General features: G+C 30.2%; 2 protein-coding genes across 3 annotated transcripts in view; one reads left to right on the plus strand and one right to left on the minus strand.

The window, feature by feature from the left end:
• The window catches only part of LOC135963322 (uncharacterized), a 6,939-nt gene extending 6,491 nt beyond the window's left edge, over positions 1 to 448 (plus strand). Inside the window, exon 4 of the mRNA XM_065515128.1 lies at positions 1 to 448. This exon is cut by the window's left edge and continues 428 nt beyond it. Within this exon, the coding sequence (XP_065371200.1) occupies positions 1 to 43 (43 nt within the window). The 3' untranslated portion in view covers positions 44 to 448.
• The window catches only part of LOC135963321 (NADP-dependent malic enzyme-like), a 36,373-nt gene continuing 17,768 nt past the window's right edge, over positions 215 to 18,819 (minus strand). For both annotated transcript variants that reach the window (XM_065515127.1, XM_065515126.1), the window contains exons 2-5: positions 15,187 to 16,138; positions 2,116 to 2,451; positions 879 to 2,040; positions 215 to 799 (exon numbers count right to left, since the gene is read on the minus strand). In XM_065515127.1, coding sequence (XP_065371199.1) covers positions 681 to 799; positions 879 to 2,040; positions 2,116 to 2,451; positions 15,187 to 16,138 — 2,569 coding nt within the window. In that variant the 3' untranslated portion in view covers positions 215 to 680. The remainder of the gene's footprint in view (positions 800 to 878; positions 2,041 to 2,115; positions 2,452 to 15,186; positions 16,139 to 18,819) is intronic.

Raw genomic sequence — 18,819 nt, forward strand, 5'->3', positions numbered from 1 at the left:
TCACAAAGGTTCGAATATATCGGTAAATGTTAACTTTTTATAAAAAGAAATGCTTAATAAATTTGTATGTGTGTAGATCAAAAGCTGTCAGATAGTACAATTTAACGCTTTTCTTAATATAAACTAGTAACTAGTTTCGAATATGAAATTCGTTTGCGTAATGTATTTATTTACTAAAATAGTTATAGAGTAAACTTGCAAAAATTGAAACACATTTGTATTTTATTCTAATAAATTATTTAATATCAAATAGCATCATCATCCCTTTAAATGAAATTAGCAAAAAAATAAAAAAAACAAATAATTTCAACAATAAAAAGTAATTAAACTACATACTTGTAAGTAATAGCATTTAAAAGATAAAATAAAATAAACTTAAATGGAATGATAAGGTTGTCATTAACCATAATAAGAAATACAAATAATAATAAAAAAAAAACTAAAATCATTTCAATTGTATTTTATAACTAAACAATAATGAAAAAATAAAACAATACTACTCGTTCTAGAGTTAAATGTTTCTAATGAAGTGTAAGTTCAATACATATTGACTTTTTTTTTGCATTGTAGTTTTGTAATTTGATTAAAATTTTAATATTATTTTTAATTTACACAATTTTTACACACACATAACTTATAATTTTGTTTATAAGTAATATTTAGTTATTAATAAATATGATTTAAAGTTTATGACTCCAGGCATAGACTTCTGGTATGGATGATGAATATGATAAATCGTACATTTGCGATTTAATGAATTCACGTTTGTTTTCGGGTTCTGGACGTACAGTTGCCAAGCCTGTGAAAATATAGAGGGAGAATAGTTTAGATATTAGGAATTTGAACAGTAAAATTCATTTTAAAATTAATTCACATACCATTCTTGTAAGCATACTCCAAAATATACGCGGCAATTTCAATAGAACATTCGGTAATTTTGCTTAGTGGTGGATACAGACTGCCTTTAGCCAAATCTTCAGGTTCGCATAGATCTGCTAAGCGTTCAGCTGACATCAGGAACACTTCTTCCGGTATGGTCAACATACCGGCACAGAGAACACCCAAAGCAACGCCCGGGAATATATAGGAATTATTACCCTGGCCTGGATAGAATGTTTTGCCATTGTATTCCACGGGATCGAAAGGTGAACCAGAGGCAAAAATACATTTGCCTTTGGTGTATGTGTAAGCCTGTTCAGCTGTACATTCGGCTTTGCTGGTGGGATTAGATAGTGCAAATATTATGGGCATTTCATTGAAATCGGCCATCATTTCAAGTATCTCCTTGGTGAAAGCACCGCCAATGGCAGCTGCACCAATAAGTACCGAAGGCTTTAGCTTCTCAACAGCCTCAGCCAGAGTATCGATTGGTTCATAGTCTTGGGCAAAGTGCAGCTTGTGCTCCGATATACCACCAGCTGGACGATTTTTAACAATCAAACCCTTACTATCAACCATCCAAATACATTCTTTAGCTTCAGCTGCGGAAAGGCCTTCTTTCATCAATGCCATTAAACATAAATTGGCAATACCCAGAGCCGCCTCTCCAGCACCGAGGAATAAAATTTTGTTCTCTTTCAGTTGAGTGTTCTTGATTTTCAGTGAAGCCAACAGACCTCCCACAGCTACGGAGGCAGTACCTTGTATGTCATCATTGAACGTACAATAATCGTGGCGATACTTTTCCAACAAGCGGAATGCATTAGCATTGGCGAAATCTTCGAATTGTATCAAGCAATTTTGACCAAAACGACGTACGGCAGAGGTCATAAATTCTTCAATGAATTCATCGTATGCTGGACCAGTAACACGTTTGTGTCTCAAACCAATATAAAGAGGATCATTTAAAATACTTTCTGTATTTGTGCCAACATCTAATGTAACGGGTAGACATTGGTGGGGCTTAATGCCAGCTAACGCTGTGTATAGGGATAATTTACCCACAGGTATACCCATGCCATTGGCACCCAAATCGCCCAAACCCAAAATACGTTCACCATCTGTAACAACAATAGCGCGAACATCTGTTTCGGGCCAATTCTAGAATACATATTCGTAATTTAATTAATAAAATTTACATATTTAACTAATTTATGCATTTAAATTAAAACCCACCTTTAAAACATCATAGACATGTCCTTTATCATTAATTGTTATATACATTCCCTTGGGGTATTGAAAGATTAGACTGAATTTTTGACAGGCCAAACCCACTGTAGGCGTATAGACTAAGGGCATCATTTTAGCAACATCGGATGACAGGACTTTATAGAATAAACGTTCATTGCGTTCGGCTAAATTATTCAAATACATGTATTTGTCCAAATCATTCTCCAAGCGATCGAGCAACATCAAACTGTGCTGAACTTGCTCCTCTTCGGTTTTAATTCTGGCTGGCAAAAGACCCTGAATACCCAGCACTTGGCGTTCTTCTAGAGAAAATGCAAGACCCTGCAATATTAAAATGAGAGATGAAAAAATATTAATATGTATTTATATAAACAAATATAATTAAATATAAAAAATAACTTCGGAGTTAAATAAGTTTGAGTTTTCTCAACCTAATAGGGCGTAAGATCTTCTTCAATGCAAACAAATAGACATATTTTATTAAAGTTTCCAAATGTTTCGTAGATATCTCCCTAGTTTTTCAAATAAATACGTTTTTGAATTACCTTTAATTTTTGTTCATTCAATATCTATCTATTTATGTATCTTTTTCTAATTTGAACATAGCAGTGCACTGTTATACATAAATACTTATGTATGTATCCATAAATCTGTACTTTCACATACATTTGTATATTAACAAAACAAACTTGCTCTTGATCGACCATTTGAAGGTCATATTAGATTGTTATTTTATTTATTAGTGTGGAATTACATTTGTATACATTTATTGCATAGTGTATAATTATTATGTGAATAATACGTTGAAGTTTTTGCTTAGAAAAAGATAGTCTCTTGATATGTTAAAGTAGTTTCTACTTATTACTTACTTCTTGGAATAATGTCATTAATATTTGTATTTGTAACCAGCTAAAAATTGGACGTATTTCAATACAAAAATGTTCATACAGTTGTCAAAACTGAAAGTGCCTAAAAGGAACACCCAAAATTCTGTTATATGCGATTTACCCGCATTAACACGAAATCGGGTTATGTATTAACTAGTAGTTATACTGTAGGTTAAAATTATTTTTGTATGAAAACTGTCAGTATAACTATTAGTTAACGCATAACCAGTGTTCGTATTAATTGGGGTTAGTAGTTTAGAAATATTATTTGAAATTGAAATTTGTGCAGATTCAATTTCTTTAACCCTCTAAGCTAAAAAAGTTGTCGAATATTCTCTTTTAGGGTAACAGCCATCAGAAACTAATTTGAAAATTAAATTTAGAACCAGGTGCAAAAAGGTGGAGAGTGCCTCAGGGAATTGTTGCCGGTTTAGGTGTAAAAAACAATAATTATGATACGATTTTATTGTAAAACTAATGAAAAAGAACCAATAAAAAATATTTCGAATAGATCGGGCGACAAAAAGTTAGTAAAACTTTGATTTTAAAAAAAAAATCACACATAAAATTGCAAGTGCTAAAATTATGACATCACTCACAAAACAGCTGACAGAACAAAAACTGAAAGTCAGAATGCATTTCGACCTTCGAGGGAAATGTTAACAAATTTGTAACTAAAGTCACAGTTAAATTTAAAATAAAAATTATAATTACTTTTTTAATCGCTTTTAAATATTCTGTTCCATTTCGCAGATTTTTACATTTAACTACTGTCAGCCAATGTTTATCATTTTATAACTATTACTATGAAAACTTAAACTCGATGAAATTCATCTTTAGCACTAAACACAGAAATACTAAAATGCTATCTAATAGCAAAAAAATTATAGGAAAAGTATTTTTTCTATATTCTTTGGACATCAAAAGCGTACGAACGTACGTTCGTGACCCCAGGAAATGACCATATTATATCCAAAGGCTTCTCAACCAAACTAATATAGTTGATCAAAGGTTTACGCCACATGTCAAATAATTAAATTATTAATAAACAGTTGAATGTCAATATACAAAAAAAAAAAATAGGAGAGTTCAGGTTTATATGCTATAACCCTTCTTTTCAATGTAGTAATAGAAAAGGCCGCTTAACAAAGAAGGTGAATTACTTGGAATCTGCAAGAAACAACATTCTTTCATCGATATGCATTCGGTGTTGATATTTTTCACCGAAACTACAAAATCATCCCACTGATTTTTAAGAGAATAAACAATGAGAATAAATTCTAAATCTGCGCAAAAACTTTTCATACTAATCATGATGATATCGACAACAATTCTGTCCGTTTATGCCTGTAAGGATCTCATTATTTATATAAAGGCGAACTTGAGAAAATAAGTTAATTCAACTCTAATGTTAAATCCACACTCTATTCAAGTACATAAATATCTATGAAGCGTTATAGACGTATATTGGCCTATAACAATATTTAACTATCGTTAATGGACCGAAAAAACCAGCATCCGAAAGCTGTCATGAATTGGACACACCTTACGGCGACTTCCAAACGATGTTCCCGAACTAAAATGGACTACCTATTGTCGCAGTCAGAGTCCATGCTAGGGCAGGGCAAAGACAGAGGAGATGTTCAATCGTCTCATCCTCGTATTCATCATGGCAACTCCTACAGATATCAGTGATATCAGTGCCCCGTGAGCACTGATATCAGAGCTCGTAGCCTAGCCCGAGGTAGCCCCGTGAGGCACATTGACCTATGATGGTAAAAAACGGGCCAGTATTGAGGTTTAACATCGAGCAAATGATCGTGTATATTGGAATGAATATGTTATGGCTCTACAATACCTGCGGCAGTAAAATAAATAATCATATAAAAAAGATGGCTTTATTCGTTTGGTAAGAAATTATTTTGTAAATAATTCTAAATTGTGAGTATAATTTCAATTGCATTCTAAAACATTTATCCCCATTTCCAATAAAAATTTTAAATTTAAACAATGTTTTAAAGCAAAATGTCCATACAGAATTTGATTTTAAAACGTTGTTTAAATTTAAAAATTGTTATGAATAATAGTCTGTTAAAAATGCCTTATACAATTTTACTACAAATTGATTTGTTTGTGGTTATTATCAATAACCCGTTGGCAAAAACGTCACAACAAAAGTATTAAATTAGAAATACCTATGTACTATAAAAATATAATCTTTTAAATCTTATTTTTATACAAAAAAACACTACATGAATATACTCACGTATACGTGTGGTGGATTTTAGTAAATTAATTTATATAAAATTGCAACAACGACAATTTGAAAATTGTTCAGCGGGTATGTATAGATAGGTATGTACATTCACCAAATAATTAAATTTTCTGTTTATCATGCAAATTTATTTAAGTTTTCGTGTAACATTTGCATTATTAGTTTCTGTATGCATAAACAAAATCGGTTTTCTTTAAATAATATAATAAATTTTGTAATTATATTTGAACATACATACATATCAATGTACATGAACTTTTCAGGAGAATAATCACATCGTTTTGAAAAAAGTACATGCAACATTTTGCTGGGTATATGAAAATACAATTTTTTATAACAATTACTAATTTGGCATTAACATACGATTATCATACGATCATTAAATGGTAAACAATACTACGAGTTCTTTAGATTCTGGTGTTATTCCTTATGGAATATTTAGTAATGGTTTGTTTTTAGTTAATTAAATACAAGTACTTAATCATTAAAATGTCACATCATATGAGTGCGTATCAGTAGTAAGTGGTTATTATAATTGTAAATACCTACTATTATTATCAAAAAAAATAAAAAAAAACACAATTGTTTTGATAAGTTTAAATTTAACCCTGACATTGCTTTTTTTATTTGATAGCTCAGGCACAAGCCTGTTTATCGCTTGATTTATTGATCAAAATAGTGTTGTTTTCGGTTTTTTTTTTTAAATACATATCACTATTGCTAAGCATATCGTTAACAAAAACAGGCGAAACACTTTGTTGGTCAAACTAAAACTGTTCCGTTTGTGTCATTGAATGAATTATATTATTATACCTTCGTGAGAAGGGTATATATAAGTTTGATATTCCGTTTGTAATTTCCACAATATAATTTTCCGACCCTATAAAGTATATATATTCTGGATCCTTATAGATAGCGGAGTCAATTAAGCCATGTCCGTCTGTCTGTCCTTACATACACGATTCATACATCAATATCTCCGTAATTCTTCCAGCTCGTTTGCTATTTAAAATCGAGAAAATCGGTCCACAAATGGCTGAGATATAAGGGAAAAACCAGGACAATCTCGATTTTTGACCTATATCTGGATTACTAAGAGCTAGTTTCTGGGATAAAGATAATCTAAATTTTTCGCTTAAACCTGGATTAAACTAAAAATTGTGTTTCTCACATATTGTTTATTTACTATGTATGTAATCTAAGTTTAATTGAGCATCATTGGCAGATGAAAAATAAAATAAACAATTCAGCACAGCAGCTCTTTGTTTTGATTTGTTATATTAACATCAATATAATTTTTAATATACATTTTATATACTTTAATCATTATAGTTTAATGTCACTTTTTCGTTTACAAAGTTAAAATTTACAAATAAAGTTATGTACGCGGTTGCTTTTTCTTATAAAATTTAAAGTATTGCCATATTTGTATGAAAAATTTTGAAGAATAAACATGTGATTTGACCGAAAAGTATGGAATACTAAAGGTACGGTCACACACAGCTAATATTTGACGTTTATCGTCAAATATTTCATTGCCTGAATCTGACCACAAATAAAATTTAGAGCAAACAACAAAACAGATGATTTTAGTCAAACAAAATTATTTGTCGGCAAACAAAATATTTTCTTAATGTGAACAAAGTGTGACCACTAGCTACATAAATACCTAAAAAATATATAATTTGATCTTGCAAATATTTTTAAGGTTAAAGCACTTATTTCGAATTGTAAAGTAATCATTTTATTAGAGATTTATTGAATTTTGTTATCATATATTGAATTTAATTTTTCACTTTTTGTTTGACCAAACTGCTGCGAAAAAGAATCAGTAAATATATTTGCCGTGTGGTCACACTATATCAAACACTTTCATAAAATAATTGTTTGATCAAATAGAAAAAAACAGAAAATTATTTGCTCAGCATGGCGGAAAAATAAGAGGAGATTATTTAAATATTTTTCGTACTAAATTAAAGACACAAATTCACTATTTTTTTTTTAAACATAAATAGATATTCAATATTTCTTGAATATTTGTTATTTAAATTATTTTCACTAAATAATTGCATCAATAAATGAAGTCTTCTTCTTCACATAAAAGTCATTCAGCCTAGGATGACATACTGGGAGAAAAACTAATTGAAGACATGAAGTCTATGTTGCGATTTTTGCAATTTTATGCGATTTATATTTTTATACGTTTAACATAGTCTGATGTTTGATTATTTTTTATTTATACATGGAGTTTGTCTATTTTCAAAATTTAAAATTGCTCATATGTACATATGGAATATTAACTGAAATTTTACAGATTGAATTTAAAATCAAAGAAAATTTTTTATACATACATAAATAGTATGAATTGATTGTAATTAAAAAATAATTCTTAAACAGTATGATCTGTTTAATTTTTTTTTTACTGCAGAAGAAGAATATGTCTAATAGCATTTTTCACTTTTCTGATTTTAGTATCATACAAACATTTTTATTATAAATTTTTAGATAATGCGATTGAATTGGAATTAATTAAAAATTTATGTAAAAAAGGTAAACATTTCCATAAAATTTAACAATATTTGTGAACATGTTCTTATTCTGAATGAAATAAGTTTGGAAAAAGTCGTGTTCGATTAATAATATGTATTAAAAAACCAATATGCATTTTTACTGGAATTCAAGTTGATAGCAAGTGTAATTCAAGCCTTGAGTTATAGTCAAGCAATTGAATTATAGTTGTATTACACTTTATTTCAATAGCATTCTCCAGTAAAAAGGAAACATAAATTCAAGCCATATGTTTTTTGTTTGAAAAATATTTAATATTTCAAATATTTTTCAAGTATAAAACATGATTACATTTCCATTCAATTTCAATTATGAATTGTGATAGTAATATATTTAATAAATAAACATTTAATAATTATATTATTAAATTGTTCAAGCTTGTGTTCTTTTCGCGATTTGTTTTCATTATTTAGCGATTTTTAATTTAAGATATAGCAACACTACTTTTGCGATAACACATGATGCAACAGATGTTATTTGACGCTGTTTGATCTTGCAAATGAATTGCAAGATCAAATAAAAAAATACCCAAAATGCAGGAAAATATTTGCTGTTTAGTGGTCACACATTGGTCACATTACAAGAATGTTTTCATATTGGCAAATAAATTTGTTTGACCAAATTCAGCTATTTTCTTGTTTGCAGTGCAAAAATATTTTGTGTTCAAACTAGAAACATAAAATATTTGACGCTTAAATAAAAGTACTGAAATTTCATAATTCTTTCAAATGTAAAGCAAAATCTGGTAATATTTTACTTTCTAGAAATGTCTTTTTTATTGATGAAATAAATTAAAGTTGTTTTGCAGCTTTATTTAATAATTATTTAGAACAAATATTACCATAAATGTGACCACAAGTCAAATATATTTTCCCCTTTGTGTGTTTGATAGTATTTCGGTGTAGTTTGATTAAACAAATATGGCAAATAAATGTGTACAGTGTGAACACAAAATCAACCCATGAATTATTTGATGTAGTTTTGATCAAACACATGAAACATCTTGTGTCAAATAATTTGCGTAGTCTGACCCTACCTTAACAAAATTAATCCATTAGTGAGAAACACAATCATTGGTTAAATCCCGGCTAAATATGTTTCAGGATTAATATAACAGCTTGTTAAGCTACGTTTAACTGACAAGTAAGAAACTAGCTGTAAGTCATTAATAAGATATCTAATGATAGATATTTCAAAGAACTTTGCAACGACGTATATAAGACCATATTAAGTTGGACCTACAATGAGTCAAAATCGGAAAAAATATTTTTTAACCCTTTTCACCAAAAGTTTTTTTTGCTAAATATTAAAAAAAATAAAAAAAAACAAAAAAAAATGTTTAAATTTAAAAAATTTAAAAAAAATTTTACTTGTTTTTAATCAATTTAGCACAGTGTAATTTGGAAAGTGCTAAAAGTTTCTATTGACTACTTATAAAAAGTATAATTTTGAAAGTAAAACTTTTTCGAAATAAACACACATAAGAGGAAATACAATAATGACCATGACATTTAGTAGTAGATCTTCAAGACCATTAAATATTTCAACAATAACATTAATAATATGACTGGCGGTCATATTTCAAACTAAGCATTAAGTTGGTCATAATGATGCTAAATAATATCATACATAACGATTACTACTACTACTACTAGCGTTATAAACTACCGTTAACTATTAAAAATAACAAATCAAAATTTAACGTTTTCAATTGGCAACACTACGATTGTTTGATAACAATGGCGGTGTTTTGTTTACAATTACGTATGTTCGTGTGTGTATATGTTTATTTAGCGGCTTGTCTTCTTTTTTATATTTATTTACCAAGAGATTTGTTTAACACTCAACAAAATACGGTAAATAAAAACATTCGCATAAAAACAAAATACATACATATGTACATCCATACATAATATTATTGTATATTGTTTTCATCTCTTTAAATTTAGTTTATTTTCTAGTCGTTTGTCAGGGGGAAGTACCGCTGATATGTCATTATTATGATGACACACATACGACAACATGCACCGCAAACTCTTCACATTTTTTAAACATACATAAATACATACATATTTATGTACATTAGGGTGGCCCCGTTTGTATGGAGAAAAAATAAGGTATCGATGTTCCCGCCTAAAATGAAAATTTGATTCATTCTAAGACTACGTTTTGAAATTTTTTCGTCCTGGGGTCAATATTTGGCGAGCTGGATCAAAGGATAAAAAGGTCCTTTTTTGAGGTTTTTTACATTTTTTCCATATTTCTTCCAAAGGAAGTATATGTAAATTTGGTATCATATGAAAGGTCTTTGAGAGACGCATTGAATTAGTTAAAAGAAATTTAAAAAAAAAAAAATTTAATTAAAAAATTTTAAAAATTTTCGACAAAATTTTAGTTTTTTTTAATTTTTTCATAGAATTTATTCAAATACATAGATGAAATTTCTTGATCATAAACATCATGTAATTTCACCGAAATGGTTTTTCTCGATTTTTAAAATTCAATCCAGTTCAATGTTTATTCAAATTTGTTTAAACCTAATTTCATCCCTATCTGACAATCTCTGTACTCAATTCATGGTATATGTATGGGCATCAAAATAACTCAAATTTTATAAGCTTTCCATCGATGTATAAATTCTTATACTTTTCTTTTGTTACACTACGAATATTTAAATTTAAGCTAAAACATTTACTATACATCGCGCTATAATGATTATTTTAATGTTATTCCTTTGGAATTTTGTTGTTAATTTTAAGTAACATGTGAAAAACTGCTTAACAGATAGGGATGAAATTGGGTTTAAACAAATTTGAATAAACATTGAACTGGACGGAATTTTAAAAAACGAGAAAAACCATTTCGGTGAAATTACATGATGTTTATGATCAAGAAATTTCATCTATGTATTTGAATAAATTCTATGAAAAAATTAAAAAAAACTAAAATTTTGTCGAAAATTTTTAAAATTTTTTAATAAAATTTTTTTTTTTTTAAATTTCTTTTAACCAATTGAATGCGTCTCTCCAAGACCTTTCATATGATACCAAATTTACATATACTTCCTTTGGAAGAAATATGGAAAAAATGTAAAAAACCTCAAAAAAGGACCTTTTTATACTTCGATCCAGCTCGCCAAATATTGACCCCAGGACGAAAAAAATTCAAAACGTATCTTAGAATGAATCAAATTTTCATTTTAGGTGGGAACATCCGCAACTTAAATTTTGGGGCCACCCTAATGTACATACATATACTCACGATGATTTTACACATATTTTTTTTTTTGGGAGCATTTTAAAGCGTATGTTTTTCAGTAATTTTTTAAATTTCATCAAAACATGACGAAATTAACACATTTGTTAGATAAAAACAATAGTCATAATAATATGTATTTATGTATGTATGTATGTGCGAAGTATTTGTTTGCGGAATGGAATGACTTTGACATTTATCATTTTGCATACACTCAACGAATTTTTATTGTAAAATAGGTTTACCTATTAGTATTTTGTAAATATTGTTAATAATAAATATTTATTTACTGTTCCCGTATTTGACAGATTCACAGGTTTTAATGGGAATTAATTAGAAAAATAAACAAACTTTACATTATACAGATCAACTAGTAAGAAAATTTACAAGATGGAGTTGTCAAAAAACAGAAACAGTCCTGTCAATTTAAAGATCAAACGGCAATTGTGCCTAGTACAGCAAGTTTTCGAGTTATTTCCACTTTTACTTTATCATTGAATATCCTTGTTTTGGCAGTTTAGACACTTTAATGACAATGCTTAAAATCTACTGAAGTTTCTTTCATATGAGCCTGTTCTTAAAACTTAATCCGATTATCGAGTCTTTAACAGCTCATGAATGTTTAAAGAATTCTTTAAGGAAGTTAATTTTTTCTGAATTAATCACTGCAGGGGGCAATTTCAACATCTTTGAAAAATCCTTAACAAAAATGGCTAAACTCTAGTTTATCGGCACCACTTTGGATATAAACCAAAGCTTTTTTTGTCGAACATAGTGTTATAGTTCCCCGGTAATGGGCCTTCAAATTTCGGATATTGCGTATTAAATTTAGTAAATTTCGCTTGCATGAAAAATATTCCAGATATTTTACAGCCCCAGGTCTCATATATTTTATGTTGCTGATGTTCAATAAAATGATATAAATACAGAAATTTATATTCAGAAATATTTGAAAATCAAGATATTCAACTTTCGTTAGCCAAGGAGAGTCTGCACCTACTTCGAGCCTGACTTGGAATCTTGACACTTTAGCAAGTGATAACTTGGGTGGTATAAAAACAAAAAATTATGGTTTCTGCCAAGAGTGACATAATCTTCAAAATGTTCTGAACTCTGGTATTTGGATTATGCTTCCATTTGGAGCTTCAATACATAGTTTTCATAGCATTCTTAATAGGAAGCGCATATGATCATGTTAGGAATAGGTTCTATCAAATTTATATTGCGGAAGATAAAAATTTATAACAACTGAGACTGCACCATTTAATGTATATCGTTCGCAAACTATGAATATTTAATAATTTTTTCAGAATACGTTAATTGGAAGATAATATGGATTGGAAGATAATATTACGGTGGCCCTTAATAAACGTAAGTTGGATTTTTGCCAGTCTCACCCCACCCCCAGTTTGGTGAACATTGGTAAAATAATCATCCTGAAAAAATTTTAAGTAAATCGGTTGGGGTTAAGACGTGCAAGCCCTCTGAAGTTTTGAGATGCATTTACAAGGGGAAATAATGCAATTTTTGCAGTTTTTGTAAAAATTTTGCCATTAAAAAATTACTTTTGCAATTTAATTTAAAAGAATAAAAGTGTGTACGTAATCGTCGTTCTAATGAGACATAAAAAACAGAAATTGGTGAAAAAATTTTATCATTATTAAAAATTCCAGGCCATTAACGTGTCTCAGGCCACTAGAACAAGAAATGTAGGAACAATATTAATATATTTCCTTACTGTAATGAATTTTAAGTAAAACCTATTCAGAATATTATAATCCAGATAATTCTAAATATACTCTGAAAGTTTTACTAAAATTGGAAAACCTTAAATCGAGAAGGTCAAAGGTCAAATTTTTCAATATTTGGAACTTCTAATTTAAAAATAGCGAAATGTTATATATTTTTGGGACGATTTTGATGACACTTAAGAAAAATATAACATGAAGTTTAGTATTTATAATAACAGCACTAAAATAGAAATTAACCCTTAATGGCACCAACCGATTTACCTAAAATTTTGTCAGGTTGATTTTTTACCAATGTTCACCAAACTGGGGTGTGAGACTGGCAAAAATCCAACATTGGTTTATTAAGGGCCAGCCATGATTGGGTCATGACACCAAAATGGAATAGATATTTCTGCTTACCGTATCAAAATTATGTTCAAATGATTTGTAGAGTAGTGTAATAGACAGTAGAAAGATATCTGAACTATCCTATCATGCGGAAATTATTTTTCGAGTGTATTAACAGTTGTTATACACATTTATTTATATCGATTTTCGCTAACAAACGTGCCTGTGGTTTTCTATATAGTATTTGAAAAAGTATTTGGATTTTGTGTATGTATTAAATTACATCGATTAAATAATGATGAGTTTTTTTTAGTTTGTTTTTTGTTCTCTCTAGTAATAATTAAGATATTCATACAAACATTCAAGTTCTACGTGATGACCTTGAATAAATGACCGAGTGTGGAAAAATACAGGAATTAAAGTATATATGTATACATATAGACACAGTATTAACGTTTATATGTATGTATAAACGGGAAAAATAGGGTGATTTCTATAACCAACGTCTTGACGAGGAATTGTTTGTTCGCATAAGAACAAAATATCGGACACAAATCTGTTCATGTTCTTCGATGTGGGGAAAACTTGTTGTTGTTCATGTGCATAGTTTTCATTGTAATTTTTTTGAATGTTAGTATTTTTGTGTGAAAATTACATTTGATGTCAGACATAGTTGTGCGAACAATTGTCCAAACAATGCGTTGTTTGAGGAAGAACATAACATTGACAAGAGTTGTTCACACGAGACAAATTCATTGCTTAAACAAATTTATGTCTTGTCAAGGTAATAAAAGGTAATATGCTAAATATAGTAAATAATGGAAAATATTCTTTATGTTGTGTATTTCTTTTCAGGGAAGTTATGTATTATATCAAGGGTTAATAAATAATTTTTTGTATTTCAATATGACAATTCAGAAAATGAATTTACGAATTGGTTGACAATTGCAAAAAATTTAGCAAAATATAATTCAAACTGTTTCGAACTTAAAAGTTTATATTTTTTTAGATTTTCTAAAATTATCTGGAAACAGCCATTGTTTAACGAATGGAGTTTATTTGTTTATTTCAAGTGTTTATTATTGTTTTGTGATTTTGATAGGACGATTAGGAATTTTATAAATGACATGCTTATTATCACATTCTCGAAATTTGTTTTTAATAATTTGGAATTTTAAGTGTGTTGTTGATAAAAATAATGGTTCGTTTTTGATAAACTATACTAATCTAAAAATGAGTTAAGGCAGGTACGGATATGGGTTATAAATAGTTTTTAATTACGCGATTTTATAACAATTTTCTGAACAACTTAAAATGGATGATTTAAAATAAGCACCTAAAAAAATTACAAGTTTCTAGTAGACTGTGCTACTCTGTAGCCTATGAAATAGTATTTACCTAAAAAACCCACTTTAAATTTTCAAAATTGATTGAGTTTAATATTAAAAAGAACCAATATTAAACTTTATATTAATAAGAAAAAAATCAGCAAAAGTCTAATTAAATGGGAACTGAAATTAGTTTAAATATAACCTTAGAATAGTTTGAATGGCCTTAATAGTAGCAGAGCATTCAGGTATGTTCAAATTTCCTGACCTATGAAAAACTATGGCAAGTTTGCCATACTGTTTGGGTGTTGCTATTCAGTTTTGTTTCAAAAGACCTAAACTAGAACTTTGTAATTCAAAGTTTTGCATTTTAAATAAAAATCTGTCTGCTTAATTACATAAAGTTCACACTAAAGGTCAAACAAACACTTAATTAATTGTGTTTTAATGTATTATTTAAATATGTTACTTTTTGCTGTTTTAATGTTTCTTTTATTTTCCACTTTTGCACACATTTCAACCCTCCAACAGAACAGCTATAAATTATTTATAAAAGCTTTCAAATACAATTTGCCCTTAAGACTTTGAAAGCTTTTTTCAAAGACATTGTTATTTCGCCACAGAGCTTTGTCATATATTAAAGAAAAATCATTATTACAAATTACCTTGTTATATTTCTTTTTCTGCAAACGTTCCAATCCGGAAACACTACCGGGTACATCGTTGTCACCACCACTGCCCCACAGACCAAGACGATCTCGGGCATCATTATTCAAGGAACCATTATTTGTACAAGACATGGTGAAATTTGCGCGTTGTTGTAGATTTGTATAGGGCGATTGAGATTGTGAGAATGTATAACGTAAGTTCTGATTGAAGACGTTTATAGCATTAACATTTCGTGTTAAATCCTTTAGATCCGCCGGCGTTAGAAGCGGTAAATTGGAAGCTTTATCGTTTTCCTTTTCTGGAAATTCTTTAACCGACAATGATTCAGCGGTGTTTGTGGAATAATTTAAAACACTATTGACTGTGTTTAGCGACTGGATGGGTTGTTGCTCGGCGGCGATACGACTAGTACTGATTTTACAAAGCTTAGCAACACCGTTCGACAACTCATATTCGACGGTGGTGGTAGTAGTCGTTGTTGTTGTTGCTGGTGTAGTCGTATGATTTCCATTCGCTTGGTTGGTATTGCGCATAGTAGACTTCATAATAGTGGTGGTGTTCGCATTTGTATGGCCCGTATGTTGTTGTTCTTGTTGTTTGTTCATACAATGACAACTATTTGGCGATGGTGAGGAAACCCCAGATTGTGTATTAGTTGTGACGTCACTATAGCTTTTGTTTAGAGCAGCACCAACACCAGCACTACTCTGGTCACTACAGCTGGCACAACTAGCAGCTGTTGTTTCTATGTGCTGCTGCTGATGATCAGCTGTTTGAAGTGTGCCATTTCCATTGAATTTACTATGAATACATTGCTGATGGTGATGGTGGTGGTGCTGTTGCTGTTCATTTATTGGTATTGTTGTTTTATAAAAGTGTTGCTCGTTTGGTGTTGCCTGGCCATGAGAGGCGCTATATGAGTTTGCAGCCGTTGGATATACGGGTGAACTGAAATGTAGAGAGTAACATTAAATTACACTAATTTAGTTACACATTAATGAATTTATTATTTAATATTTAGTATTAAATAGAACATTTAAAATGATTTTGATTTTATTAATAATACACCCCCCTACCAATTAATTTTTATATTTTTTTGAAAGTAATTTAAATTAATTCAATTCATTTTGAAACGACGTAATCGTGTTAAAATACGTGCTTATATACATATGTATTTCATTAATAAAAAGTTGTTGTGTTATTTGTAATTACATATTAATAAGAAAATTTTCGTTAAAAAAATACACCTAATCAAGTTTTAAATAAACGACCGTTTTAATGGTGGGAATTTGCAAATGATGTCATATTTTTAATAGGTTTTAAAATTCGTATAAACTTTTTGATCAGCATGTTTGTGCGTGAATGTTGTGGATAAGGATGCAATAGAGTTACCAGAATTGTGGTGGCCCATTCTGGTACCATTAGAAATACTACACCCCTTATGCTGAGACTTCATACATGAAGGGAGAATCGTTTCGTTGACTATATGATTCCTGTGATAATATTTACTAGTGACACATCTCTGAGACAGTCCAGATCTTGAAAAAGAGGGCAACCAAGATGTTGTAGTTTGCGCTCTTGTCACATAGAAGGTGTTGTACCGATTCCTCGTCCTCTTCGTCCAAACAACTTCTACAATAGACATACGTTCCGACATATGTATGTCCAATCATACAGTGCCCAGTGATTATAACCGTAAGAAGCCTAATCGAATTCCTACTAAGAGCCAAAAGAGTTTTCGACCATCTGAGTTCCGTCTCACTCAAAGCCCATTCATCTATATATTTCGATACCATCATCAAGGGAGTGTGAATATCCCTTTGCGCAAGAGTTATGTCTAGGGACTACTCTTTTGCGCATTCATCAGATATTTTAATTCCCCTGATGGCCTCATACTGGACGTGATGTCGTGGCAGACAATTCGACCTAATAACATTGGATTCTTGATTGATGCAAGGCTGTCCAATTTTCGATATTCAGTTCTCGAATTCTTCTCGCGGCTGTATCGATGACATAGATGTCTGTCTGGAAAACCGTGCAGTTATCAAGTAATCGATTTAGTCCGCCCGATTGTTTATGACTTAGCAGAAATGCATTTGAGAGAGCTTAGAGTCCAAAATTACGCCAAGATATTGGGCTTCGCTTGAAGTTTTCAGAAAAGTACCATACAGTCGTGGAAGTCTGAATTCTGGAATTTTATATCTCCTTTCATTACCTCGTTGGTTATTGTATCACCCATTTGTGTGAAAAGAGAGTAATTTTTTCAATTAATAGTTGCAGGGCATCCCTAAACAGGATGGCGAGATATTGAACCGTCGTACTCACATGGGTACGTGAACACGGAGATATTACGGGCAACTGTGTTGCTGATGATTTGGCGAAAAAAGGCGTCATGCTGCCTAACGGAGACATATACTTCCTATGCGGGATTCCGTTAAAAAAATGCGAACTACAAATTAATATCATCTACTATGTGCTCGCTCAAATAAGATGGGGTTGAGAACCCACATGTACTATAACCTGGACGATATGGCGCCGACTAAACCGAGGGCGGACAACATGTCCACTTGGCTTAACACGCTCCCTATTTAGTGATGTTACCGGTCACTTCACTTTTTGCAACCACGCAAGGAAACTTGGCCTGCCATAAACGAAGTAAGTCTGGCATTTCTAAACGGCTGATCCGATAGGGATAATATTTGACTTGGGCGTAGACAAGGACAAATACTCCCTGCGGAACTCTATGTATATTTCTCTATGGCTAGAACTGTCTCTGTTTTGAGATATATTAATACAAAAGCTCCCCATTAAATTATCCAAAATATCTGAAACATTTTCCTCTTTTAAAAGTTTCTTTTGTAATTATAGTTCGCCATTTGCTGATTCTTTCTGCTCCTAAGAGCTAAACTAGAATGCCATTTCAAATAACCTTAGAAATGGTGTTCATATGTGGTTTCTTGAACATTGTTAAGAAAGTCTTATACATACATAAATATGTATATTAAGTAGAATTCGACATTTCAAAAATTCTATTTTACCAATAGATTTTATTCGGTATTTGCTAAAACTGTCTATGGTCTCATTATGGATCATAAAGCTTCCCTTATCTCATTTAAATAGTGGTCATATTTAAAATTTCAAAAATAGGTATTGCTAATATGATTAATATACAATTTGAGCTTTATCGTAGAAAGCCACTCATTTTCCAGTACAGTACAATACCTTCCATTGAAAACTTTTGTTAGTGGATAGTGGATACCCCATTTTTAAGTAAATATTTGGCAACTTAAGAAAAGTTAAAGTGAATATGATTTCACAAAGATTCTAAATTGACCTCTAATATTTTTTTGTAGAGATTTGTCAAGTCATGTCGGCTAATTTTAAAAACACTTTTTTTTGGAAGGTGTTGATGATTCGCATAATTATTGTTATTTATTTTATAATTTTTTTTAATTTTATTTTTCAAGAATTGATGCTACACTGAAAAAAGTAAGAAATGTTTCCCAGAAATATTTCTATTTAAAAATAGGTTATAACAAATTGCCGCTTATTATTAACTTATTTTGGTAAACATTTTGTTATAGAAAATATATATTTTTTTTAACGAATTCCAAAAAATATTTAGCAAT

The sequence above is a fragment of the Calliphora vicina genome, chromosome 1 (genome assembly GCF_958450345.1).
Source record: "Calliphora vicina chromosome 1, idCalVici1.1, whole genome shotgun sequence".
Lineage (NCBI taxonomy): Eukaryota > Metazoa > Arthropoda > Insecta > Diptera > Calliphoridae > Calliphora > Calliphora vicina.